At 49.7% G+C, this 27,477-nt stretch overlaps 1 protein-coding gene across 8 annotated transcripts in view; it reads left to right on the top strand.

Annotated features, from left to right (window-relative positions):
- The window catches only part of PARVA (parvin alpha), a 208,344-nt gene that overhangs the window by 48,183 nt on the left and 132,684 nt on the right, over positions 1 to 27,477 (top strand). For 6 of the 8 annotated variants that reach the window (XM_074997362.1, XM_074997358.1, XM_074997363.1 and 3 more), the window contains exon 2: positions 26,081 to 26,150. The exons of the other annotated variants lie outside the window; for them this stretch is intronic. In XM_074997362.1, coding sequence (XP_074853463.1) covers positions 26,081 to 26,150 — 70 coding nt within the window. The remainder of the gene's footprint in view (positions 1 to 26,080; positions 26,151 to 27,477) is intronic. 8 annotated transcript variants of the gene reach the window in all.

Here is a 27,477-nt window from a genome sequence, read left to right as displayed (position 1 = left end):
TGGTGGCGCGGGGTCCGCCGTCTAGCCCGCCGTGGGGCCGGTCGGTCCTCGGCCAAGGGGCTGGCCTGGAGCGAGGGTCCCGGAGGGCTCTCCGGGACGACTGATGCCTCGCCGGTGCTCTCTTCCGGTCCTTCTGATGGTGCAGGTGCAGGGCACAGGAGAGGAGGGGGGGAAGAAGAATGGACACAGGTGTTAGTGTGGGCCCCGAGCCGTGACCTTTGTCCCCCCAGCCCTGTGCTGCAGGTTCCCCATCCCCGTCCCCTGGAGATGCTTCTGTGATGGATGGGGTTCAGGGGTCCCCCTGCCCTGCACCCCGTCCCCTGGTGGGAGCGACTCTCACTTCACCCCGCAGGGTCTGACAGCAGGAGAGGTTTCTTAGGCCACAGATGCCCAGTTTCTTCCAGGAGTGACAGCACCAGCTGTCGGAAGAGACAGTCCTTCCAACCCGTCATGGGGAGAAGACCCGAAGGGGGGCCCCTCTGGGATGCAGCTTTCCCCCTCCTCAGGCTGGCTGCCTTCCAGCTCTCCCTTCCCCTAGCCTCTACCTGTGGCCCCCGCCCTCCCCCCCCAATTCCAAGCCAGCTCGGCTCCTCCCTCCTGTTTGTTCAAGGCAGAGGTGTCACCTGCCAGCTGTAGCCCCAGGATCCTCCTTTGCCCCTGGGAGCTATTCGGCTCTTGTTGCTCATATGTAGCCTGAGTCTCCCTTTTGCACTCCCTCCACTCCATCACATGCTGCTGCTGCGGGGTGTCCCACCCCCTCCTCCCCGGGGCCCCTCGAGGTTCCGCTCCCCCCTGGCCCGGGGATGGGGCATGGCACTGTCGTGTGGGGTAGGGGGGGGCAGGGGCTGATGCAGTGCTGTGAGGGCCATGGCCCTGCTGTCCTTGGGGCCATGGCCATGTGAGCATGTCGGGGGCCCTGGACACATATCTATTACCCCCGCCCCTCAAGCCCAGGGGTGTACACCAGAGGGGGGTACCTACCTGTCGGTCCGCTCCCACGGTCCGGAGATCCCCGGGGGGCGGAGGCCCTGCTGCTGCTCCGGGATGGCAGGAGGAGGATCTGCAGCCCGGATTCTGCAGAGGAGGAGCCCCCCTCCTCCTCCTCCTCCTCCTCCTGCCGCGATGTCCCGGGGGTGGCCTCCGGGGGGGGGCCCCCGGGGTGCGGGGCTTGCCTCCGGGGCGGACTCCGGCTGCAGGGCCTGCTGGGGCTCGTCGGCTGAGGTGTCAAGGGTGGCCGGAGGGGAGGAGGTGTGCCGGGGGCCCAGGATGTCCCTGAGCTCCCTGTGAAAGGGGCAAGTGACGGGGGCGGCCCCAGATCGGCTGGCCACATCCCGGGCCCGGGAGTAACCCTGCCGCAGCCCCTTCACCTTACTCCTGACGTGATCAGGAGTGCGGGCAGGGTGACCCCGGACAGCCAGGCCGTCGGCCAGCCGAGCGAACGCATCCACGTTCCGCCTCTTGCTCCCCATTACCTGGAGCACCTCCTCCTCTCTCCAGAGCCCCAGCAGGTCCCTCAGCTCGATCTCCGTCCAGGAGGGGCCCCGATGCCGCTTGCCAGCCTGGCTGCCCTTCTGGCTGGGCTGTGAGCCCTGGCTCCCCTTGTGGGGGTCCCCTGGGGGTGCTGGGGGGGCTGCCGGGCAGCCATCGCAGCTGGGTGGGGGGCTGAGGGAGGTGCAGGCTGGCCGCGTGTGTAGGCTGCCGCCTGCACGATCCCTCAGCTTCCTGCACAGGAAGGGAGGGGGAGGGGACCTTTAAGGGGCCGTTCCATGCGGCCACCATGGAGCTGAGGGGCTGGAGAGAGCGTCTCTCAACCCCTCAGCTGATGGCCGCCATGGAGGACCCGGCAATTTCGACGTTGCGGGACGCGCAACGACTACACGGTCCCTACTTCGACGTTGAACGTCGAAGTAGGGCGCTATTCCTATCCCCTCATGGGGTTAGCGACTTCAACGTCTCGCCGCCTAACGTCGAAGTTAACTTCGAAATAGCGCCCGATGCGTGTAGCCGCAACGGGCGCTATTTCGAAGTTAGTGCCGCTACTTCGAAGTAGCGTGCATGTGTAGACACGGCTTTAGAGTGAAAAACAACATTCTAGATATTGTTTAAATGCCAATTATCCAAGAATGCAGGTTATGTGCAATTTTTGCCTTTAGGGAGTTTTTACAGGAGCTTGCCATCCATTTCTGTTACATTAATTTTCATAAAAGAAGAGGAATAAATAAGTAATTTGGTTTAGCTTCCCACTTTATTCTGAAAGGGCACAGTCATTTATTTCCAAGCATATAGACTGTTACATAGTTGCTGAATCACAAAACAACCAATGAGAATGGTGTGTTTATACCAAGAGAATAAATACATATAATTCCCATTGATAACATTTTCTACACCTGAATACTGGAATATATTTATGAAACAAACACTTCTAGTGGTGTATTATGTTAAACTAACTCTTGATAAGAACTGGGGAGAATTTTTTTTATATAGAAACAAGTTTTTTAGGTCCTTTTAATAGTGGTTATTACTTGGTGTACAGAGCAGTTCCATGGCCTTGTGAATAGTGCTTTGTATTGTCTTAGGCAAAACAGAGGTTTGGAAAGAGGCTTGTGAGTGTTGTGTGAAGGTGATAATCTCAGTCTCCAGGGAAGGAGAGGAAGAAAGCATGGTGACTTGCATTATGTTCTTAGATTCTTCCCTGGCCAGTCCTCGAACAGACCTGCATTTCCCAAAATGAAAAGAAGCTCTGCTTATTAGGATTCCTAGTCAAGCTGCCTTTTATTCTCTACTGGGGCCTCCTGAGGCGTTTTTGAGCCTGATAAATAACTGTACATGTTCAAAGATTAGGCCCTTGATGCTTCCAAGATCAACAGGGAAGGACCAGGGTGTGTGTGTGCGCATGCGTGTGCATGCACACTGACTCGCTCTCTCATGCACAAGTGGGAGGGAGAGCATGCACACAGACGCATGACTTTGAGGCTCCTTCTGACTAAGCCAGGCAATAATTTTTCATGGGGAGCCACTCCAAGAATTGGATAACTGGTCAAGGTCTGCACTCTTTTATGATATGGAAGTAGGGGGAGTAGTGATTTGGATGGAGGTTGGGTGCAGAGGGGAGCTGAGGGATTGAGGTGCAGGAAGGGTGTGGGATATGGGAGGAAGTTTGGTGAAGGAAGGGGTTATGAGCTGGGGCAGCAGATTGGGATGCATGGTTTGGAAGGGAGCTGTGACCAGAGGCATTAGTGCAGGAGGAAGTTCAGAAGGTTTGGCAGAAGGGGGTTGTGGCTTGGGGCAGGAGATTGGAGTCTAGGATGGGGTACAGAAGGCCAGGGAAGAATCTAAGAGCACAATGTATGTCACCATGCTTTCTTCCTCTCCTTCCCTGGAGACTGAGATTATCACCTTCACACAACAAAAGGTCTGGGACAGGGAGTTGGGGTGAGGGCAGGTGGGGTGTCAGGTGCAGGCTCTGACTGGAAGCACTTAACCTGAGGCAGCTCCTGCCCAGCAGCCCAGTGGTACCGTCAGGCAGGCTCCCTACCTGCCATGCCCCAACCATTCAAAGCGGCTGGCTGCTAAGGTCATGTGCATCTCTATGTCATGATCCTCTTGGGTGCTCCCTTTGGGTTTGGCTAGTGGGAGTTCCAGATTTTGACCAGTAGGAGCCTGCACCATGCAGAGCTGCAGCACTGTGAGCACGCACTGTGTGGGGCTGTGGCAGGTTCTGCCTGAAGGCCCATGGGGCCACACTATGTTAGCAGCCCAGAATATTGTGGCAGGCCAGATCTGGCCTATGGGCTGTATTTTGCATACCTCTGGGCTAAGATATAAGCAAGTTCTTGAAGCACTAAACAAATCTTATGTGTACTGCAGGGTTGTTTTCTTGTGAAGTTGGCCATAGTTTTATGTGAGAGTTGAGCTGAATAAACTTTTTGAATTTAAAAGAGCAGTTCAAAGCTTGGTCCTATTGGGAGCAGCCTTCCCTGGATTTGGGGAAAGACACTTTATTAATGTACTTTATTTTATTGTATGAAAACACTAACTGGCTTTTTCAAATTCGGGTGTGGGGTTAGCCATATTAATTTTAATGGGGCTTATATTAGAAAACTCCAACCTAAATTTCTGAAATATGAACCCATTTTACAAGGAGTTATATACTGGGTCAGATTCTCTCCCATTGGTGCAAAATAGGGGAAGCATCTTCCCTCATCCGCCCCACTGCAAATTTCAGTAGAGAAGGCAGCCTTCAGTTCTAGCTCAGGCTCCATAGGAATCTCATTGGAAGAAAGTATCAGAGGGGTAGGCGTGTTAGTCTGGATCTTTAACAGCAACGAAGGGTCCTGTGGCACCTTATAAACTAACAGAAAAGTTTTGAGCATGAGCTTTCATGAGCACAGACTCACTTCATCAGATGCTGGTCTTGGAAATCTGCAGGGCCAGGTATAAATCCCCACCCTTGCTCCGGCTTATTTATACCTGGCCCTGCAGATTTCCAAGACCAGCATCTGATGAAGTGAGTCTGTGCTCACGAAAGCTCATGCTCAAAACTTTTCTGTTAGTCTATAAGGTGCCACAGGACCCTTCGTTGCTGTCATTGGAAGAAGTGTCTTTGAAAGAGTAATTGTGTAAATATATTGCTCAGTTGCTCTGGGACTGTCCACCTTGTGAGTTGTGTCAATATGCTTCAGACAGAGTCAGAGCAGGAGTTTGGATGCTTGTGAGACTTCCCCTTCTAGCAGGTTGCTGTATGGTGTTCTTCCTCTTTCAGTCTGTTATGGAAGGTGCTGGAACTCCCTGGGAGGCCATGTGCTACACGGAATGTTTGAGGGAGCCTGGAGGGGGCAGGCCGGGGGCTGGCCAGAACTATGGTGGTAGTTGGTCTGGGTTTTGCAGCTGTTGCATTAGCAAGTCACTATGCTTTTCACCTCTGGAACCCACTGGAACAAGTATTCACAGAAACAGCAAAGATTTCAACCACTAGTCTTTCGTCCTACATTCAAGGAGGCTTTGAACTGAAAATGAGTAGATGAGAAGCTAGTTTTATCTTAGCCATAAATCCATCTGCTGGCAAGGCCAAGATTAGAACAGCTTACAAAATCATGATTTTGAATCACCCTGATAAACATTGATCTTCCTATTTAGCAACAACAATAAATGCAAAAAAAAGAAAAGCCTGTTGGATGGTGCTTGGTCCTGCTGCAAGGGCATGGGACTCGACTCAATGACTTGTCAATGTCCCTTCCAGGTCTCTGAGATAGGTGTATCTCCATATTTATTTATATAGAATCAGCAGTGTTAATTGGACCAACTTGCTACTTTAGTCAGAAGACTCTTCGTAATAATCAACAACACTCATTGAAGACAGTAGTTATTAAGGAGAGTTGTCATATTTGGAATATCTTCACAGAAAACAAAACCAGTACTGTCTCTTCAGTAAAAAGGCTGGTCACAAACTCATAAATGAATTTTTCAATCATTATTGTAACACCCACCAGTTTTCACCAGCAGCACAACTTGGTCATTGAATCTATGTTGTTTGTCACTAGAACTTGTGCAGTATGTAACAATTGAGGGTTAAACTCATTGACATAAACCTTAAAGCTTTATATAAGATATTATGTAACATTCCTTTTGGGCTATATAGTATCCACTTAGTCAAATTAGTTTAATACTAAGAAATGTATGTTAGTCTAATCTTTCATTTTAGAAGTGGTAGGTGTGGAGGACGTAGTTTCTGCATAGAGGACCATAGTTCTGCATTCCATTGTTGGCTCTGCCATTATCTTTTGTAATTATGAGTGCTTAGGCTGTGTCTACAGTACAGCTCCCTTTCAAAAGGACAGCTTTCAAAACTAAGCGTTGAAAGCAAACAGGGAGCTAAGGTTCAACCTGCCCGCTCAAAAGGCCCACACCGCACTTTCGAAAGAAAGCATCCACATGTCCCAGGGCGCCCTCAAAAGTACAGGGGTAGGAGATGCTGCAGGCAGGGTCACATGGAGGACAAGCCCTTTCAGAGTGCCACCTGCTGCCCCTTTAAAGGGCTCTCACCCCCCCCAAACCCCCCCACAAGCCTTGGCCTGCACACACTGAGGGCCAGGTAATTATCCCTAGCCAAGCAGACTGAGAAGTGGAGGAGGCACCCCAGGCCTCTATGGACTTGGAACTACCCCCACACTCCGCCACATTGAGGCCAGGAAGCTATTCTCAGAGTGTGATGTCCCCATCTGGCCCCCCAGGTCATGCAGCGGTTGGTGGGACTGTCTGGTGCTGGAGAACTGGGGAGACAACTGCTGGCTACAGAACTTCAGGGTGACTGGGGGACATTCCTGGAGCTGTGCCACTGGCTCACCGCAGCCCTCCAGCACTGCAACAGCTGCATGAGGCCAGCACTCCCAGCCCAGAAAAGGATGCCATCACCCTCTGGAAAATAGCCACCTCACACAGTCACCGATCCTTTGGCCACCAGTTTGAGGTGGGCAGGCCACTGATGGGACTGTCCTCAATGAGGTAAGCCATGCCCGAGTCCCACCCACACTGCATACGGAGGACAGGGGGCAGCATTGGGAATTGGTGGGGTGGCTCCCGCTAGGGACAGGGGCAGGGATAGGTGAGCACTCAGGGTGCAGGGGGCGGGTGCCCCAGGGAGGCCTGCCCTGCAGGGGATGGGGGTAGGGGCAGGCGGGCACTCTGCGCCCCACCACACATTCACGAGCGTGTCCCCACTGCTATCCCCTGCACATCATCCAGGCCATCAACAAGCTTCTCCTGAGGCATCTGATCCATGTCCAGGACCTGGATGACGCCATTACTGTCATCGACAAGCTGGGTTTCCTGAACTGCCTCGGGGCACTGGATGACACACACATCACCAACCAGGCCCCAGAGCACAGCAGTGGGGCCTATGTAAACTGCAAGGGCTACCATGCTGTGGTCCTGCAGGTGCTCGTTGGCGCCAATGGCTACTTCCAGGACATCTGCGTGGGCTGGTCTGGCTATGCCCACAACACCTGGGTGTTCTGGAACTTGGGGCTGGGCCACCAGCTGGCTGAAGGGACCTTCATCCCCCGGCAGGAGCTCCCTGTTGGGGACACCACAGTGCTGCCCTATATTATGGCAGATGCAGCCTTCCTGCTGCAGGCCAGGCTGATGAGGCTCTATATGGGGCACACGCTGGCTTCCCAGGAGTGGCTCAACTGGGCCCCTAATACCATTTAAGTGGGCATTCAGCTGCTTGAAGGGACACTTCAGGTGCCTCCTCACCAGGCTGGAGATGGGCCTCTGCTGCATCCCAGTGGTGGTGGGCCACCCCTGCACAACATCATGGAGGCGAAGCATGAGCCATTTGTGCAGGGGTGGCCCACTGAGCTGGGGCGTGGGTATGAGCAGCCCCCTGCTGCCCCATGCCACCAGGCCCAGCAGGATGGGGTGCGGGTACAGGAGGCCTTGCACCAGGCCTTTGACTGGGGACCACAATGACACCCCTGCCCCACCACTCCCACACGTGCTCAGGGGACATGGCGTTAACCTCAACAATAAAATGTTTAATTGCACTTGAAACCTGTCTGTGCCTCTGCCAACTCCAGGGAACTATATAAAGGTGGGTGGGGGAACTGGAAACAGCGGTCTGGGGGACACTATTTATAGGCAGGTGGAGGGACTATATACAGGAGCAAAGAAGCCCCAGGCGCACGCCCTGCAAGCCCCAGAAGGCGTGAGGGTTGGGGCGGGTGCTTTACCCATTGACGGGGGTCGATGGCCGGGATCCCTGTCACCTGCGCCCTCCTCTTCTCCCCTTGTCTGGGGGCTTGGTCAGGACTGGGCTGTGGACAGCAGCAGGGGCAGGTAGGGGTGTGGCTGGGGTGAGGCCTCCACAGTCTGGCCGGGGTCAGCAAAGGGAGAGCAGGGGGCATGGCCTCCCCCTGGCCAGCAATATGTGGGCCAGCTGCATGAGGCCAGCCAGGGGGAGGTGAGTTGGGACCAGGGCAGTGAGGTAGAGCTCATGGGGGGGTGTCTGCTGCAGGAGGTAGGATGGGTGGGAGGGAGGTGGGAGGGTGGCCAGGTAACAAGGGGATAGGATGCTGGGATGGGGGTGGGAGTGGCTCACGAGGGGGTGGTGGCTGGGGCCAGGTGGCTGGTAACAGCCTGGGTCAGGGTGTTCAGGTTATTTGCCACCCAGTCCCAGACCTGCCACTCCATGGTGAGGCACGCCGGTGAGGACCTGCAGGGCCATGGTGTGGGCAACATCCCCCACCTCCTCCTCACCCTGGTGGTGCCGCACTGTCCTTGCTTGGGGTTTGGGCTGCTCACACTTGGTAGTGAGGCTTCCTGCACCTGAGATGGGGCTGGTCCAGCTGCCAGCTGCTGGAGCTGTGGAGACAGAAGGGGAGAGAGGAGGCGGTATAGCTCTTTATAATAGAAGCAGCTTGTGGGCTCTGCCCCCTACCACCCAGTTGCATCCCAGGCCTTGCAATAGCCCTCCCGGAGTTCTTTCACCTTGGACCTGAGCTGGTTTGGGGTGTGGGTGGGTTGGCCCCAGCCGATCAGGCCCTTGGAGAGGCGCTCAAATGCCAAGGCATGGCACCCCTGGACCCCAGTCTGGTGCAGGATTTCCTCATCCTCCCAGAGGGAGAGGAGATCCCGCTGCTTGGCCTCCATCCAGGAGGAGGCCTGTTGCTTCGCGGTCTGGCTCCCCGCCTGGAAGGGTTTCCCTGTGTCCTTGGGGTGGGTCCTGGGGTGGGTGGGGGGGCTGGCTGGCTGGTCATGGATCCAGGGAGCACAGTGGGCTGGCAGAAGTGTCCTGTCAGGGAGCAGGCTGTGCAGCTGCCTGCACACACTCAGCTTCCTTCCTGAGGTTCCTGGGAGCCTGTGTCTTTAAATGGGGCCGGATGCTGGAGCCATAGAGTTCCACTTGTGCTGTGAATGGTGCATGGAGGACGCCCTGTTTCGAAATAGCTGTCCGTGGAGTGTCTACACTTGCTCTCTTTCGAAAGAGTTTTTCGATGGAGGGTGCTCTTTCCACGGCAAGAATGGAGGACTGACTTCAACGGAACAGCCGCATTCTTTTGAGGTTAATTTCGAAAGATCTTGGTTTGTGTGTAGATGCTCCATGGATAATTTTGAAAGAGGGCCATCTTTCGACCCCAATTTTGAATGTACTTGTTAGTGTAGATGTGGCCGTAATGTGTCTGTGCTTCAGTTTCCAGATTATAAAAAAGGGGATGATAAAGCTTATTTTCCTTTATGTAGCACTTTGTGCTCTACAGTTGAAAAACAGAGTATTATTGCAAGAATGTTATTATATGGAAATGGCTCCAGCCATGCTTTCTAAATCCAATAATTTAGTTTTGAGCCGAATTAAAATTGGTAACCTTAATGCCCAGTGTTAATATCTGTAAGGCTTTTATTCTAAAGAGTATGAGTATGTTAATTAAGGCTTTGTAAAAAGCTGTTAGAATGCATGAACTTGTTATTGAGCACATGTTCACATTATACCGGTAGAATGGTCATAACTGAAATCCGTCAGCTCTCCTTTGAGTGTTCTCTGCGGGTGTTCCATGTAGGTGTCAATGTGTCACTGGACTGCGGATCGGAAAGCCTTACAGAGCAGTGCCATCCCCCATGTGCCACATGTGTGCAGGAGCCAGACGGCGATATCACTGTGCTGAGAAGAGACCACACAGCACAGCCCTCTTCAGTTCCTTTTCTACCGTCCTTGGCTGTGGATGGACGCAGAGCAGCTCTTACTTTTCTGAATGGAAGAATCAGAACTTTTTGTTTAGCTTCCCTCCTGTCTCTCTTATTTTTAATACTTATTCATTTTTTAATTCATTTTTACCTCACCAAAAAAAAAAAATTAAGTGGTGGCAGCCACTTTTTTTCTCACAGAAACAGTTCCTGTCTTAAAGAGACAGCTACCTGTTTTTCTCCATGCCTAATTCTATGAAGAATTGTGATACCTGTGGAGGCGCTATGCCTTTGTCTGTGGACACGCCTTATGCCTTGAATGTTTAAGTGAATGCCATAGCATTTCTGTGTGCCCCTGTTACCAGGGCATGCCGACAAGGGCACGGAAGGAACAGGAAGCACACTTAAAAGTGCTACTTTGGCAAAAGTCCCTCTCATCTAGGGGCACGCCAAAAGATACACGGGTGCAGCAAAAGCCCTCAGATAGGGCCCCGCAGAGGCTATCATACTGGGACAGTGTCACCGGCTTGCTCTATCTGAGCTGTTGGCAGCCTCATGTTTTCCGGTGCCACCCATGTCGGGTACCATTGAGAGATTGCAGATCCTCCTCAGCAAGGGGATCTGAGGGAGAGACCAGGTGACCCAAATCAGCAGGCACCCCTGAGACATCTGCTACCGAAAAGCAATATATGCATCCACTAGCGGTGCCCACACCATTTGTGTCCCCACTGAATTTGATAGGACACGAGCATTCTAGTACCTCATATAACGATCTTGTTCATCTTCACCTTCATCGGAATCTGAGGCCAGTAGCAGGCATAGAGGCAGGCACTCACGAGCTTACTCGCCTCCATCCTGGCATTCGTATAGGGACCATCCCTATCAGCGTCTCCCATTATGGGTACACCAGCTGTGGCTGTACCCCACTCAACAGTTTCCACCTCAGTGGGGTTCATGGGAGACATCCCATGCTCTAGGCATGCTACACCTCAGTATAAACATATGGCTGGTCACCGTCCTACAATGTCATACAGTCCTCAACAACTAATCTGTTGTCTAGTGTCTCATAGACAACCTCTAATGCTATGGAAGATTTACCTCATTCAGACTCTGTGGCATCTTCCAAGGGTAACAGGTCTATATGAGATGAGGTGGTTTTTCACATTTCCCTCTCTCCTCCAACTGATGACCTAAAGCACTTTCAAGAACTCTTTAAGAGGGTTGCTCAATCCCAGGACATCTCCCTTCAGGAGGTGCAAGATAAACAATACAGGCTGCTCACGATCCTGCAGCCATCTGTGCCCTCCAAAATAGCACTACCTATTAATGAAGCAATCCTTGAACCCTTTGAGGTTCTCTGGAAGACCCCAGCTTCTATCCTGCCCACCAATTGCAGGGCAGATAGGAAGTATTTTGTCCCATCTAAGGGCATGGATTTTCTTTTTTCATATATGCAACCCAATTCCTTGGTGGTGGATTTGGTAAACCACAAATCCCAAAACCCTAAATTTAAATCCACCCCCTCTGATAGGGAACACATGCATTTAGATTTCTTCGGGCGCAAGGTATACCCTTCAGCCACCCTGCAGTACAGAATTGCGAACTACTCCGCTCTTTTAGCCAATTATGACCATACAAATTGCAATAAATTACAAGACTTACTACAGGACTTGCCAGACACTAAACACCTTACCCTGCAGTCTATAAGGGGGCTTCGCAATTGCTAAAACTGCCCTTCAGACAGCAATGGATGTGGCTGACCCAGCTGCTAGGACCACTGCCACTGCAATAGTTATGTGCATGGTGTCATGGTTCTTGTCTTTATTCCCCATGAAATCCTGTCAAAGGTGGAAGACCTCCCCTTTGATAGAAAGCAACAAGTCTCCAGCACTACTGATGAGATATTACATTCTATGAAAGACTGCAGAGCAATATTGTGCACACTGGGAATGTACTCCTCTCCTAGCAAAAGGTGCAAGTACGCACCCTTCCATTGGACTAAGGAGCATAACTACTCTTATTACAGACAACAGCTTAGGCAATACAATAATAAGCCTAAAAATAGACCAAACAGAAGAAGGACACATCAGGGGCAGTCAGCCACAGCCCACCCTACCTCCCAAAAGAATCAAATTTGATGGCTTAGTTGAGGGTCTGAGTGACCACCCCTTAAATCTAGTGCACTCAGGGCCCACTTTCCACCATCGCCTGAGGCCCTTTTACAAACAGTGGACACAGATTACATCCAACAAATGAGTCTTAGCTATCATCAGAGAAAGCTACACAATTCCTTTTACAAACATCCCTCCCACCCATCCTCCTACCCCACCCTGCTTCAGGGACCCATCTCACAAGCCCGTTCTATGGACATAAGTGCAAAAACTTCTTATATTTAGGGGCAATAGAACTCATCCCCGACAAGCACAGGGGCAAGGTTTTTTATTCCAACTATTTCCTGACAGCCAAGAAATCAGGTCTATCTTAGACCTGAGGAAATTTAACAGATTCCTTCTCAATACAAAATTCAAGATGGTAACCTTACAGACTATCATTCCACCACTAGCAGGGGGGACTGGTTCTCAGCCCTTGACCTTCAGGACACTTATTTTCACATGACCATTCAGCCATCCCACAGGAGATTCCTCTGTTTTATGGTGGGTCAGGACCACTGCCAATACAAAGTCCTCCCTTTCAGACTTTCTATGGCCCTGCGAGTTTTCTCCAAGACACTTGCTGTTGTCACAGTATACTTCAGAAGGCAGTGACTTAGATGACTGCCTTGTTAAGGGTTCTACTTACCACCAAACTACCCTCATGATAAATACTACCAGGGAATGTTTTTCCTGACGTGGTTGCCTTTGAATCTACAGAAGTCCACTTTGAGACCAACTCAGACTCTAGAGTTCATAGGAGCACGACTGGATTTGATTTCAACCAGAGTCTACTTACTTGCTCACAGGTTCCAGGCAATCTGTGACCTTGTCCACATAGTCAAAATGCCTCTTTTAGTATGGCTCAAACTTGCCTTCAGTTGTTGGGGCATATGGCTGCCATGACATTTGTAGTCCCATTCACAAGACTGCATATGTGCTGGCTCCAACAATGGGTCACCAGCAACTACATACCAACCTGCCACAGATTGTTGAAGACTCTTACTCTTCCTCCACTAGTGCTACAGTCACTGGACTGGTGGACATCCTGAACACCTTCTTGTGGGCATACCTTTCCATCCCCCAGAGCCCTCTGTAACTATAACTACAGGTGCCTTTCTCATGGGTTGGGGGGCCAACTGTGACACATCATCAATTCAGGTCACATGGGCTCACAATGAGAGACTTCTTCATATCAACATCCTGGAGCTCAGAGCCATTTGGAGAACCTGTGCCCATTTTCTCCCATTGATATGGGGCAATACTGTTCATATCCTCATGGACAACACATCCAGTATGTTTTATATCAACTGGCAGGGGAGTGCCCGGTCACACTCTTTATGTGCTGAGGCACTCAGATTATGGAATTGGTGCATAAAGAACCTGGTAACCCTGACAGCAGCATACATACCTGGAGAACAAAATGCCAGGGTGGACAAGCTGAGCAGGTATTTCTCAGACCAGCATGAATGGGAAATGGACACCAACATACGTCTCTCTATATTCCACAAATGAGGCTCACCAACAACACCTCTTTGTGGCTCTCCACAATCTCAAGTGCCACAGCTTTTGTTCCAGGGCAGGAATAGGCAGGAGGTCACAGAGGGATGCATTCTTGATTCATTGGACAGCTCCCCTTTTCTATGCCTTTCCTCCAGTCCCGCTCATTTGCTAGAGTGACCAACAAAATCAGGGCAGATTGAGCAACTGCAATACTGATAGCACCAGATTGGCCCAGCAAACCCTGGCTTCCTTACCTGCACTCCTTCAGTTGATCCTGATCCCTCTCCTGTTGATGCTGAACCTTCTCATTCAGCACCATGGCACCAAATTTCATCCCAGTACCAAAACCCTGAAACTCACTTCATGGCTTCTCCAAGATTCCATGATGAAGAACTTACCTTTTCGAACAGGGTCAAAAATATCCTTCAAAATAGCCGGCGCCCTTCCACTAGAAATACCTATACTAGGAAATTGGCACACTTCCAGCAATGGTGTATAATCCACAATCTGTATCCTGATTCTGCTTCCATAGCTGCTTTGCTCGATTATGTTATGGACTTCAATGATGCAGGCCTCTCTATTAGCTTTATTAGGGTGCATCTGGCTGCAGTTACAGCTTTCCACAACACAGGAAACTGCTCTTCTACCTTCGGTCTCTTGATGGTGAAACGATTCTTAACAAGGTTACAAAAGGTACGCCCAAATCTGCACCCTCTGGTACCACCTTGTGACCTGAACTTGGTCCTAGATACACTGACAAGACCTCCATTTAAACTGCTTGCCGCAACAACCCTTCAATATGTGTCCATGCAGGTGGCTTTTCTAGTGGCCATTACGTCAGCCAGAAGGTTCAGGGAGATTGCAGCACTCATGGCTGACCCACCCTTTATTGTTTTCACCAAAGACAAGGTAGTATTTAGGCTGTCACCTGGGATTTCTCCCCAAAGTTGTATCAGGGTTTCAAGTGAATGAACCTATATACTTGCCCACTTACTTTCCTAGGCCTCACTCTTCTCCTGGGGAGGCTGCATTGCATATTCTCGATATTAGACGGACTCTTGCATTTTACCTGGACAGAACCAAGCTAAATAGGAACTCAGACAAACTTTTCGTAGCATGGTCGGGGCCCTGTGCAGGAACAGCTGTTTCAGCACAACACCTATCCAAGGGGATTGCAGATTTCATTCCTGCTGCGTACCAACTTAGAGGCAAGCAGCCGCCACAGACCATTAGAGCCTGCTTGACACAAGCGATGGCTGCAACAACTGCCTTTCTTAGCAATTTCTCTCTGGTAGACATCTGTAGAGCAGCCACGTGGTCCTCACACCATATGTTTTCAAAGCATTATGCGCTGCACAAAGGGCCGATACCTACCACTGCCCTGGCAGATGCTGTTTTACATCATACCACTGAAAGACTCCCAATACCCACCTCTAGCATAGGGGTACTGCTGTGGAATCACCTGTGTGGAGCACCAGCAGGGAACACTCAAAGGAGAAGAAGAAGTTCTAACTTTTATGCTCCACAACCCTTCCTTCCTCCCCTCTACTTGGAGTCTCTAAGAACTTTAGGTAGAAAAGGAACAGAGGAGGACTGTGCCATACACTGTCTCCTCAGTGTGGTGGTGTCACCAGCTGGTTCCTGTGCACATGCAGCACATGGAGGAGGGTGGGGGGCACTGCTCTGTAAAGCTTTCCGATCCACAGCTCAGGGATGTGCTGACACCTGCGTGGAGCAACTGTAGGGACACATCTGTGAGAACTATCATTACTGCATGGAAGTGAGTAACTTCTTCTTTCCCGTGGTGTATTTGAAGCTTTCTATCAGTGAATTTTACCTTCTAGAGAATGAAATTAGATTAGTACAACATCTTTATTAATGACCTGGATGAAGGGGATGGATTGCACCCTTAGCAAATTTGCAGATAACACTAAGCTAGGGGGTCAGGTAGGGCTAGGATCCAGAGTGACCTAAACAAATTGGAGGATTGGGCCAAAGGAAATCTGGTGAGGTTCAGCAAGGAGAAGTGCAGAGTTCTGCACTTGGGACGGAAGAATCCCAAGCATTGTTACAGGCTGAGTACCGACTGGCTAAGTATCAGTGCAGCAGAAAAGGACCTGGGAATTACAGTGGATGAGAGCCTGGATATGAGTCAACAGCATCCTCTTGTTGCTAAAAAGGCTAATGGCATAATGGTATGCATTAGGAGAAGCATTTCCAGCAGATCTAAGCTGTGTCTACACATGCTGGCTACTTCGAAGTAGCCGCGCCAACTTCGAAAGAGTGCCCGCCACGTCTACACGGGGCGGGAGCTATTTTGAAGTTGACATCGACGTAAGGCGGCGAGACATCGAAGTTGCTGTCCCCATCAGGGGATGGGAATAGTGCCCTACTTCAACGTTGAACGTCGAAGTAGGGCACGTGTAGCCGATCCGCGTCCCGCAACATCGAAATAGTGGGGTCCGCCATGGCGGCCATCAGCTGAGGGGTTGAGAGACACTCTCTCCAGCCCCTGTGGGGCTCTATGGTCACTGTGTGCAGCAGCCCTTAGCCCAGGGCTTCTGGCTGCTGCTGCTGCAGCTGGGGATCCATGCTGCACGCACAGGGTCTGCAACCAGTTGTCGGCTCTGTGGATCTTGTGCTGTTTAGTGCAAGTGTGTGTGGGAGGGGCCCTTTAAGGGAGCGGCTTACTGTTGCCCGGGAAGTGCTAGTCCGCCCTGTGACCCTGTCTGCAGCTGTTCCTGGCACCCTTATGTCGATGTGGGCCGCTTTGGCATGTAGACGCTCCCCTGCAGCGCCTACTTCGATGGGTGCTGCCCAACGTCGATGTTGAACGTCGACGGCACCAGCCCTGGAGGACGTGTAGACGCTATTCATAGAAATAGCTTATTTCGATTTCGCTACATCGAAATAAGCTATTTCGATGTAGCATTCACGTGTAGATGTAGCTCTAGAGAAGTTATTATTCCCCTTTATTTAACACTGATGAGGCCACATCTGGAGTATTGCATCCAGTTCTGCCTGTCTCCCCCCCACTATAGAGAGGATGTGGATGCATTGGAGAGGGCTCAGGGAAGGGCAACAAAAATGATTAGGGGACGGGAGCACATAACCTGTTAGGAGATGCTGAGGGATTTGGGCTTGTTTAGTTTGCAGAAGAGAAGAGCTAGGGGCAATTTGATAGCAGCCTTCAACTTCCTGAAAGGTGGCTCTAAAGAGGATTGAGAGAGACTGTTCTCAGTGGTGACAGGTGGCAGAACAAGGATCAATGGTCTGAAGTTACATTGGGAGAGGTGTAGCTTGGATGTTAGGAAAAACTATTTCACCAGAAGGGTGGTGAAGCACTGGAATGTGTTACCAAGACAAGTGCTGGAATCTCCATCCCTAGAGATTTTTAAGTCCTGGCTTGACATAGTTATGGCTGGGATGATTTAGTTGGAGTTGATCCTGCTTTAGGCAGGGAGCTGGACTAGATGACCCTGAGGTACCTTCCAGCCCTAGAATTCTATTATTCGAAAATAAGTTTTAAACAACTCTTTCTACGAGAGATAAAGAATTAATGCTAGATTTTTTACCTTCTTTTACGTACTTGATGCTGTTTCACTAGGAGATGCTTGTAACTCCTCGTGACTCCTTACAGATTTAGGGAGACTGCATTCCGCAAGATCAGTGTTATCCCTTTCTTGCAAGAGTTGAGAAAAGGGGTTCAAATTAGATGCAACAAGCCATTAGATGCCTTCATTGTGTTATCTAGGGCTATGTCTAGGATAGAGTGATCTGTCGATAGAAGTTTTAGTCGGCAGATACCATCCAACAAAACCTCTGTTGACAGCTTGCGACTGGACAGCAAAGTGGATCACTTTTTTGATCTATTCTGTCAACAGAGCGTGACCAGACTGCCTGGCTGCTATCTCAACAGAATAGCCACGTGGAACACTGTCAGAAGGGGTTGCATAGCTGGCAGTCCCTTCTGGGAGCCCTGCTGAGACACACCCTTAAAGGGCCTCCCCCAGATGCCCCTTCCCTGCCCATGAGGGACAGCACAGGTGCTAGAGCAGGGCTTCGATGCTTGCTGAGAGACACAGCACTTTCTAGCTAGCCATGGTGCCAGAACAGCCCCTGGGCCTGCACTGGCCCCATCTGCTGCACCTCCTCAAGGCTGTCCTCCTCTTCCTGTGGGAGGGTGAACCAAATACCAGCTGTGAGGAACTCACCAATGTTACCACATGGTCCCACCCACACTTGCCCACACCCCCCAGTGCACAGGCGGATCTGGAGGCACCGCACCAGTTCCAAATAATGGGACTGGCTAGTCATGGTTCAGTGGGATGACCAGCAGTGGCACCCGAACTTCCACATGCAGAAGGACACATTCCTGGATCTCTGTGCCTGGCTCACCCCTGCCCTCTGGAGACAAGACACCCAGCTGCGACCTACCATCCCCATGGAGAAGTATGTTGTAGTCGCCCTCTGAAAGCCCACCAATTTTGACAGCTACCACTCCATGGGAAACCAGTTTGGTGTGTGAAAGTCAATCATCAGGGTCCTCCTCATGGAGGTAAGGCTCTCTTGGGCCGCCAAAGGGGGACGTCTTGGGAAACGGGGTCAGGGATGCAAGGGAAGCCTCATCCCCAGGGGACCGTGCTGTCCCATCCTCACACAGACCTGCTTCCAGGGGGTGGCGTCATGCAGGGGGCATATCCCAGAGATATGAGGAAGCAGGGGAACTTCTGGGGGTCCATGGACTCCCTACTTCAGTCCCTGATGTTAGTGTTTGGTCCTCCCCTTTGGCAGGTTGTGACAGCCATCAATACCATCCTGCTACAGAAGGTCATCTGTCTGGTAGACGTGGACACAGTTGTGGCTGGATTCTCCACCCTGGGATTCCCAAACAGCTTTGGAGCTATTGATAGGACCCACATCTTAATCCCTGACCTGGACCACGGCGTGGCCAAGTATACCAACAGAAAGGGGTACTTCTCCATGGGGCTGCAGGCCCTGGTTGATCACAGAGGGTAGTTCACGAACATATACATTCAGTGGTTGAGCTAGGTGCATGACACAGGGGTGTTCCACAACTCCAGCCTGTGCAAGAGAATGGACGCAGGCACGTTAGTCCCCTGATGGAAGCTGGCCGTCAGAGATGTGCACATGCCACTGTGCATTGTGGGGGACATGGCCTACCCTCTCATGCCCTGGCTGATGAAGCACTATACTGGTCAGCTGGATCCCAGCTGGGAACTGTTCGATGCCCGCCTCATCTGGGCCCAGATGCAGGTGAAGTGTGCCTTCAGTTGTCTCAAGGCATGCTTTAGGTGCCTGCTCACCTACCTGGATGGGGAGCACAACATCCCCCAAGTTGTGACCACATGTTGTGCCCTGCACAATGTTACGGAGGTAGGAGAGCAGATGCTGGCCTCAGGTATGAGCAGCTGCGTGCAGCTCCGATCTGACAGGCTGGGCTGCAGCTCCATAAAACCCTGAGGGAAAGCTTCTCCCATGACCCCCAATAATCCTTCCGAGGGCTCTCCCCTCGGGGACCTCTGGCCCACAACCCCATCTGATCCCCACCACTCCCATTGACTCCTCACCCCTCCCCAAACCCTGCCAAAGAAAGAGGGACATGGTAGTGGTGCTCAAAGAGCTATTAAACAAATAGAAACAAGTGCAAAACAGGAACAGTGCAATAAAGAGCTATTTACATCAAAGGCAAGTGCACAAACAATGAACTGTGTATAGTAGGGGGGCTTTGGACAGGGGTGAGAGCATCAGAACTTGGAGGAGAGGCTTGGGGCAGGGTGGGGGGACTCAGACCATGGAAGGGGAGGGGTGCTGTGAACCTGAGGGGGGAGGGGAGCAGGACCTCGACTAGAGTCAGCCTTGGGATCCCTTCTCACACATGGTTTCAGAGCTGGATTGGGGCCAGGAGCAGGGAGAGGTACAGAGACTGTGGTGGAGTCTGGATTGGCAGGAGGAGCAGTGGGTTTGTGGAGCAGTGGGGGATGGGTATGGCCTACAGCCATTGCCAGAGTTTAATGATGCCCTGTGGGATGGCTGGCAGGAGCAGGACAGTGGTGGCTGGGCCAATGTCCTGCCAAATGCCAGTGGTGGTATTGAAGCGGGACATGAGTTGGTCCCAGGCCCACCACCACCACGCCTTGTCGCCCTGCAGCTACCGTTTGAGGAGGTCTGTGAGCCTCCAGGGGGGCAGCATTGTGGTCCCTTTGGAGGTTCTCATGCACATAGTGATGACCCCTCTGGCTGTGGGGCTGGCTCACTCTGGCAGTGGTTCGGAGCTGCCTCGCTATGGTGCTGGGTGGGGCTGGTTTGTCCTGGTGGTGATATGGAGGTGGCTCGGCCTTCAGGCTTTGTGGGTCCAGCAGCATGGAAGACAAGGAGGCAAGACAGTGAGTCATTCATGCAACACAGCCCCTGAGGCCCTTTTCTCCCCCGTGAGCAGCAACAGACACCGCTTGGCTGCAGGACAGGCCTGCACAGTGGGCCTTGCTGCACAGGGACTGCACCCCTCACACCACTCAACAGGTTAGTGGCCAGGGGAGTGTTTGGCCACAAAGGAGTCCCCACTTGGGTGGTGGGTGAGCTGGAAGCTGCCTGGCCCTCCCCAGGGGCCCCACACACCCCTGCAGCTTGCAGCGCTGTCCTCAGGAGCAGGTGCTGCCTCTCACCTGCAGGCATACCCATTTTCCTGGAGCTGCACTTCTCAGTGTGTCTGGGGTGTCACCTGTGTGGCTAGCCCACTTCTAGCCATGGCAGTTGCTGGCAGGACCCTCCTTCCCAGGTTTAATTAGTGACATGCATAAATGGATGAATGAGATTCCCACTGTTCCTACCTACTATCTAGCAAAACTGCAGCCAAGGGAATGGGCTTGGCAGAATCAGTGGGGAAAGAAGACCCTGTTGAGCTTGACTCTAGTCTGGCACTGTGAAGAGACATGAGAGGAGTAGAATAAGTGGGAGGCCTCAAGGCCACCGGTGAAATACCACTACTCTTATAATTTTTTCACTTACGTGGTGAGGCAGGGAGGGCGAGCCCTGAGGGTCTCTTGCTTCTGGCTGTAAGCGCCTGGCGCATGCTGGGCGCAACCCGCTCCGGGGACAGTGACAGGTGGGGAGTTTGACTGGGGCACTACACCTGTCAAACTGTAATGCAGGTGTCCTAAGGCGAGCTCAGGGAGGACAGAAACCTTCCATAGAGCAGAAAGGCAAAAGCTCACTTGATCTTTATTTTCAGTATGAATACAGACCATGAAAGTGGGGCCTCACTATCCTTCTGACTTTTTGGGTTTAAAGCAGGAGGTGGCAGAAAAGTTACCACAGGCATAACTAGCTTGTGGCGGCCCAGAGTTCATAGTGATGTCACTTTTTGATCCTTCAAAGTCAGCTCTTCCTATCATTGTGAAGCAGAATTCACCAAGCGTTGAATTGTTCACCCATTAATAGGGAATGTGAGCTGGGTTTAGACCATTGTAAGACAGGTTAGTGTTACCCTGCTGATGATGTATTGTTGCAATAGTGATCCTGCTCAGTATGAGAGGAATGGCAGGTTCAGACATTTAGTGTATGTGCTTGGCTGAGGAGCCAATGGGCGAAGCTACCATCTGGGGGATTATGACTGAACGCCTCTATGTCAGAATCTCCCCTAAATGTAGAGGACTGTCAGGTTCGGACATTTGGTGTATGTGCTTGGCTGAGGATCCAATGGGCGAAGCTACCATCTGTGAGATTATGACTGAATACCTCTAAGTCAGAATCTCCCCTAAACGTAACAATATGGAAGCACCGTGACGCCTCGGTTGGCCCCGGAGAGCTGGCCCCTCCCGCTGGGGAGGCTGGGCTCTGTGAGGAGAGCCATTCGTGTAGGGACGGGAGTGTGGGCAGAAGGGAACTTCCTCTCACCCATTGCGCACCGCATGTTCGTGGAGAACCTGGTGCTAAATCATTTGTAGATGACCTGATTCTGGGTCAGGGTTTCATGCATAGCAGAGCAGCTACCTTGCTGCGATCTATTGAAAGTCAGCCTTTGATACAAGACTTCGTCTTGTCTCCTCCCCAGCCCTCTCCTCTGAGGGTTCAGGCAGCCAGGGCGACTCTCGCGGAAGGGTCCAGCCAACAGAGGAGGCAGGCAGGGCGGTGCTTGCCAGGAGGAAGGCCCAGCCACCCTCTTTCCTCTCCTGCAAACTGGGTTGAGCTGATGTCCTTTCCCACCCAGGGTTTGGGTGGGCAGGGTGACCCTTGCGAGTCTCATCTGGCCTCCCACGAGGCTGACAGCAGGCTGGAGCCTGTGCCCAGGGGCTGCCTGCTGGGTCCAGGTGGCACACATTACTTGGCATATGGTTCCACATGCTGGAACTGCAGCACAAGGTCCTGCCCAGGCTGGATTGGTGATGCTTACAGCACGTCCTGTCTGTGCCCACCTCCCACACCCTGGGTGTGTGACACATGGGCTAATTACTGGAGAGACCACTCGCCTAGCTCCAATGGTGCCCTGGAAGTGGTCTAGTTGGCAGAGACTGACTCCAGGACAATCACAAGGGTGCTGTTGCTTGCCACAGACCTCCTGTCCACCTCTGGTGGGGGTTGGGCCTCAGGGTGCTGCTCCTCCTCCTCTGGGTGCTGGGGGGCCTCCTGCATCATGTTGATGGAGGAGGTCAAAGGTGATGTGTCATCCCCTTCCCGGATCTGGTGCAGTTCCCAGAAATAGAGGCAGGTGACTGGTTTTGCCTAAGATCTTTGGCCAGTGTCACAGGCCCGGGTGTAGCCCTGGCAAAGTTCTTTTACTTTCACCTGGACCTGCTCCATTCTGCAAGTGCAGTGGCCATCCAGACATAGGTGGGGGCATTCCACCACTTGGCCTTGGGATCGAGGAGGGTCATCCCCTTTCCCCATAAGTCCAGGAGGGCCTGGACATTGAACACAGTCCATGAGGGGCCCGCTGCTTTGTGCCCCAGGGTGGCTCCTGGGACCCTTCCAGCTGGTCCCTCAAGTGCCCAGGGGAGTCTTGAGGTAGCTGGCTGGCTGCCATCTGGGACAGCTTGATCTCAAGCTGTGAGGGCATGGGGGATTGCAGTCTGTAGCTCTACTGCTTCCACACTCTCACCTTCCTGCCACAGGGTTTCACGGGTTCCTTGTGGCTTTAAGATAAGCTGGAGACAGACATCATAGAATGTCCCATGAAAGCTTATCACCAAATAAATTATTTTGTTAGTCTTTAAAGTGCTACTGGACTGCTTTTTTGTTTTGGTAGTATATACACTAGCACACCTGTCTCTCTGTTACTTATCATAGAATTCTGATTGCTGTGGATAGCGTGTCCCCCAAGGAACCTGTGCAGTGCCCTAGGCTGTGTCTACACTATAGAGTTTTGCTGTCAGAAGGGGCCTTTTGTTGACATAACTCAGGGAGCATCTACATGCTTAAAGCATTCCATTCTGTCGACAAAGTCTCAACAGAACTCTGCATTTTCCTTGACAAAAATTTGAGGCATAAGAATCTCTGTACAGAGTACCGTCAACAACAGTGTGGTGTACGCATTTCTGTCGACAGCGAGAACTTCTGGTTGCCTGGCACCCCTCTTTGCAGAGTTGCCATTGTGCTTTCTGGCACCAGAGGGCAGTGCAGTCTGAAAGGTCTCTGTCGACAGAGCAAGTTGTGTGTAGATGCAATCTGTTGACAGAGGTTCTGTCGAGATTTGCCTGTTGACAGTAACTTCTGTCGACAGACAGATGCTTCTAGTGTAGACATGGCCCGAGAGGCCTTTTCTGTTGACAAAAAGCCACCTGGAACATCCAGACCAGCTTTCTGTTGACAGATCTCTGTCAACGTAGGCGTTTTGCCTCCTGTGGAGTGGGATAAGACTGTTGACAAAAGTGACACAGTCTGTTGATTTACTGTTGACAAGCCTTGGGAATCTGAATGCTCTGTGGGTTTTGTCAACAAAACCCTCTAGTGTAGACATAGCCTAGAAATACAATGTTTGTTGTACTGTAACTTTTTATAATTCAAAACTATAGTAGCCATAAAAGCGCTTGTCCTGATAAATATTATGTTCCATAGGAGGCATTCTACCTCTTTTGGTGAGTGATCTATAATGATTGTTTTGTAAAGCAATATTGTTTATACAGTAAATCTCTTAAATTTTGTTAGGTCTCTAAATAGTTTTATGATTGCTTACTTGCTAGGCTTAATTGTTTCAATGTGATCAACCTAAATGTGAATCTAACTTTTTAACCCTATTAATCATAAAACTGTGACACAGCTTGTGTACTTCTGGGTTTTTTTTTCCCCATGTGTGAGTCATCAGCATATGCTAAGTGATTTCTAAAAAGAAAATAAAACGCAAAACTTCCTCCCTCTAACAGTTATTTGGAAACCAAAAATTTAGCATATTTATGTCAATACATATTCCAATGATCTTTTATATAATGGCTTCAATGAAAATCGGTTTCAGATGGTAGTAGCATTTAAAGAAGAAGAATTTGTTGGAATGGTGGGTTTGGAAATGTGTGTGTTTTACCTAGAAATTAGATGTAGCAATGCTTCTGTTTAAACTAATGAAAGCCAGAAACCAGAGGAGCATGAACATGCTCTTTATGTTGTTTACTTTCAAAGAAAACTTCCAACTCTGCTTAGTCTTTTTTTTTTGCTTAAACTTTTCTCTGTCCAAAAATATTTTTAGAATAAACTAAAAAAAAAAAAACCCAGAAAAGTAGTAATTAAATTTTCTAGTTCAATAAATTATTTTTTCCCGTGTCATTAAAATTTTGGGGGGAAAACCGTATGGAACCAAACCCTGTTCTCAGTTACAATCAGGCAATATGGATTGCACAGCTGTAACAGAGACCAATATTTAACCCACTACATGCAGAATTGCTGCAAACTATGCCTTGTGAAGAGAAGCTACTCAGTACTGGTGAGTGTCTGGTTCCAAAAATGTCTTTTGGCTTTGACGTAGCATACATCTGTGATGGTGTTTGCAGAAGGCAAATGGGCACACTTAACACATGTAAACTGGTCATACAAAATGCTGTTTTAACTCTCACATGACTCTTCAGATTGTGACTGTTCCACTGAAGCCAATGGGAGTGTCAGTGTTGGGTAGCACAGCTTTGAGTCTTACAACTTCCATGTACTGTACAGCTTTTAATTACTTCTGACCATACCTTTGTGATGTGCGTATTATCATTTTATGTATGGGGAAACTGAAACACAGTTATTTGCATGTTGTGACACCACATAAGGACATGGAAGAGCCAGCCCTGGGACTCAGGTCTTTCTAGTGCTGAGTAGGTGTCTACACTGCAGATTGGAGTAGATTTGCACACCTGAACCACCTTTGATGAAGTTAGTTTTTTTAAAAATAGCAGGAAAACTGAAGGAGCACACACAAGAGCATAGGCTAGCTGCTCAGTTGCATACTGGAGATCTCGGCAAGCTTGTACTCAAAACTGACAGTGTTGTTGCCATTGCCTCCGCAGCTTCTTAGCTATTTTTAGAGAGCAAGCTTTGTGAAAACTAGCTTAGAGCATTCCTATATGTAGCATAATCACAGTTGCAATGTAGGCGTAGCCTGAGTCCTGTGCTCAGTATGCTAGATTACACTGCCTCTTAAATATTTAAAATACAGTAAACCCTCCAGATATGTGCAATCAGGTTGCACATCTAGGCTTTTTGAGACTGCGGCCCCGACAGGTTTCCTGCTCCTGTCAAGGGCCACAGCCTCGAATCAGGCTGCTGTCCCCGACAGACAGCTGCTTGCAGTGCCAGCTGAGGAGCCCAGCATGCAGACAGGCTTGCTGCATGGCTTGGAGAACTGACTCTGCAAGTAGCTGTCTGTGTCCTGGGTTCCCCAGCTGGGAGCCTGGTTGGCACACAGCTGCTTGTGGCACAGTTTCTCAGAAACCATTAGGCAAGCAGCTGTGTGCCCCCCAGCTGGGAGAAGCCAGGAGCCTCAAGGCTGTCCCCTTCATTTCCCCCAGCTGCCCAATCTTCCAACCCTCTCCAATGTGCGTGAAGGTTGCCCAGAATGCAACCTCTGCATAAATCAAGGGATTACTGTACTAGCTGTCTCCCTCCTTTTACTTTTCTTTCTCCATTCCATTCTCCCAAATAATTTTAATTATTGCTTTGATACCTTTCCTGTGTGGCATTTTTCTTGTTAACTCACACATCCATCTAATACCAAAAGAAGAAGGGGGCTGATGGAAATAGCAAAAAGCTGGGCTGGGATTTATATTACTTTTTATGTTCTTGTGATCTTACTTTTACTTTTTACTCTATTTAAAAAAATTGGTTTCTCAAGTTATGTTTGTTTATAGACTGAACTAAACAATTTTACTCATGTGGGTAAAAGCTGTATGCATAAACATCTGTAGGATCAGGGCCTTAGTTTATAAGTCAATTATGGGACAAAGAAGACACAAAACCAAAAAGCAAATGTAGAACTGATTAATAGCCTAGAGACTTTTTGTAGAAAATGTTACACGTAAATGTTGCTTGCTGGCCCAGATTGCAACATATGAAAGATCTATGGAGTATGAAAAGAGACTGAATTTCCTTGCACATGGAATCTGTTGTGTCTCAGGAGCTCTAACATTTATCAGTTTAAAAATGAATTGTATATAGACAAAAGCCTGCTACATGTTCTACATTTTACTCAAGGAGTTAACAGTCTGGGGCTGTGCTTGATGAGCCAGATGGTCTTTAACAGTAACATTGTTCATATTGTTTAGATTATCCTGCTGCAAGTACAGTGCCTCGTTTACCTTTTATGGAAGAAAGTGTGGAAAATTGACCACAGATGTAAGTAACCAAGAATGATGGCTGAGGCAATTCTTACCAGGCCTTGCTCTCTATCACTCTTGATTCAGCAGATAAAAATAAATAGAGAAGGTAAGGCAGTATGAGAAATAACAAGTGTTACCTATTTAATTAATTTGAACTCTGTGGGCTATTAAAATCTTAATTTTTGAAAACTGAGACTTCTTCATATTGAATTAATTTCAGGCATGCATCCTATGTAGCCTGAATGAAATCTTATGCAGGTACTAAATAGCACATAATTATATATTCTTCCAGTCTGTTAAAAAGGGATGAGAAGCCACATACAAACAGTTTATGGCCCAAAAATCTTCCTGAGGAGATTGGTGCCAATTTTGTGCTGTAATGAGAGAGTGTACACTCCCTATTAATATTGATTTGATTGGTATCATAAGCAAAGGCTCTGCCAGATTAATTAGCACTATTCCATTGTTATGCCTAATAATGTATTACTGAGTTTGTGCTATGTCTTCAAAGGCAATACCAGAGAGGAATAAACTTTTTAGACAAGTGTCTCTTTTATGCTGTATCTGGAATTGGAAGGCATAGCACTTACACAGAACGAAGGAAAATCACCACAAATGAAAGCAATAAACCCTGTTTTATAAAGTCTTTTTATTTCCTATCACTTTTCTCTCTCTCCCTCATTTCCTTCCTCTTATTAGGAGCTGCTGTCAAAGGCATTTACTTCTATCAAGTGGTTCCCTTCTGAGCTCTAAAACTGACACTACTGCATTTGCATGCAGGTGCTACTGCAATAGAGTGCAGCCCTTCTTGTTGCATGCTCCCCTGGGAGCAGAGAGGGCTGTAAACCCATTCACCACTTGTAGACCCAGAAACTGAAAAACTCCAGTTTGTTTTTATAAATTGAATGTTTTGGCTTGTTTCTGTTTAGCTTATCTTTGAAAAGAAGATGGCTACTTTTTCTGACCTTATTTACAGGGACACTTCCCTTTATTACACATATATTTAAATAAAAGATATGTTTCCTCTGAGTCTATGCTTTTGATCTTCATTCTGGGAACACAATGAGCCTTTGTTACATAAAGTAAAGCTTCAATGACTTCCAGATGCATGAAGTAACCAAGAGTGGAACTTGGCCCCATTTCTCTAACACTGTAAAATGGGCACATACTTTATTCATACAAATTGTAATTAAACATTGTTCTGCAGGAGAAATATTCATAACACTGAAGGAATCTCATAAATCTGAGATTAAACTGAAAACTATGGAATATAAATTACTAACATAAACGCAAAAAAGTTAGCATTTTTCCCTGTGGAGAAGAAAATGGGCTTTTACCTTACA

Source organism: Carettochelys insculpta, chromosome 6 (genome assembly GCF_033958435.1).
Source record: "Carettochelys insculpta isolate YL-2023 chromosome 6, ASM3395843v1, whole genome shotgun sequence".
Classification (NCBI taxonomy): domain Eukaryota; kingdom Metazoa; phylum Chordata; order Testudines; family Carettochelyidae; genus Carettochelys; species Carettochelys insculpta.
This window is presented reverse-complemented; position numbering and strand designations above follow the sequence as displayed.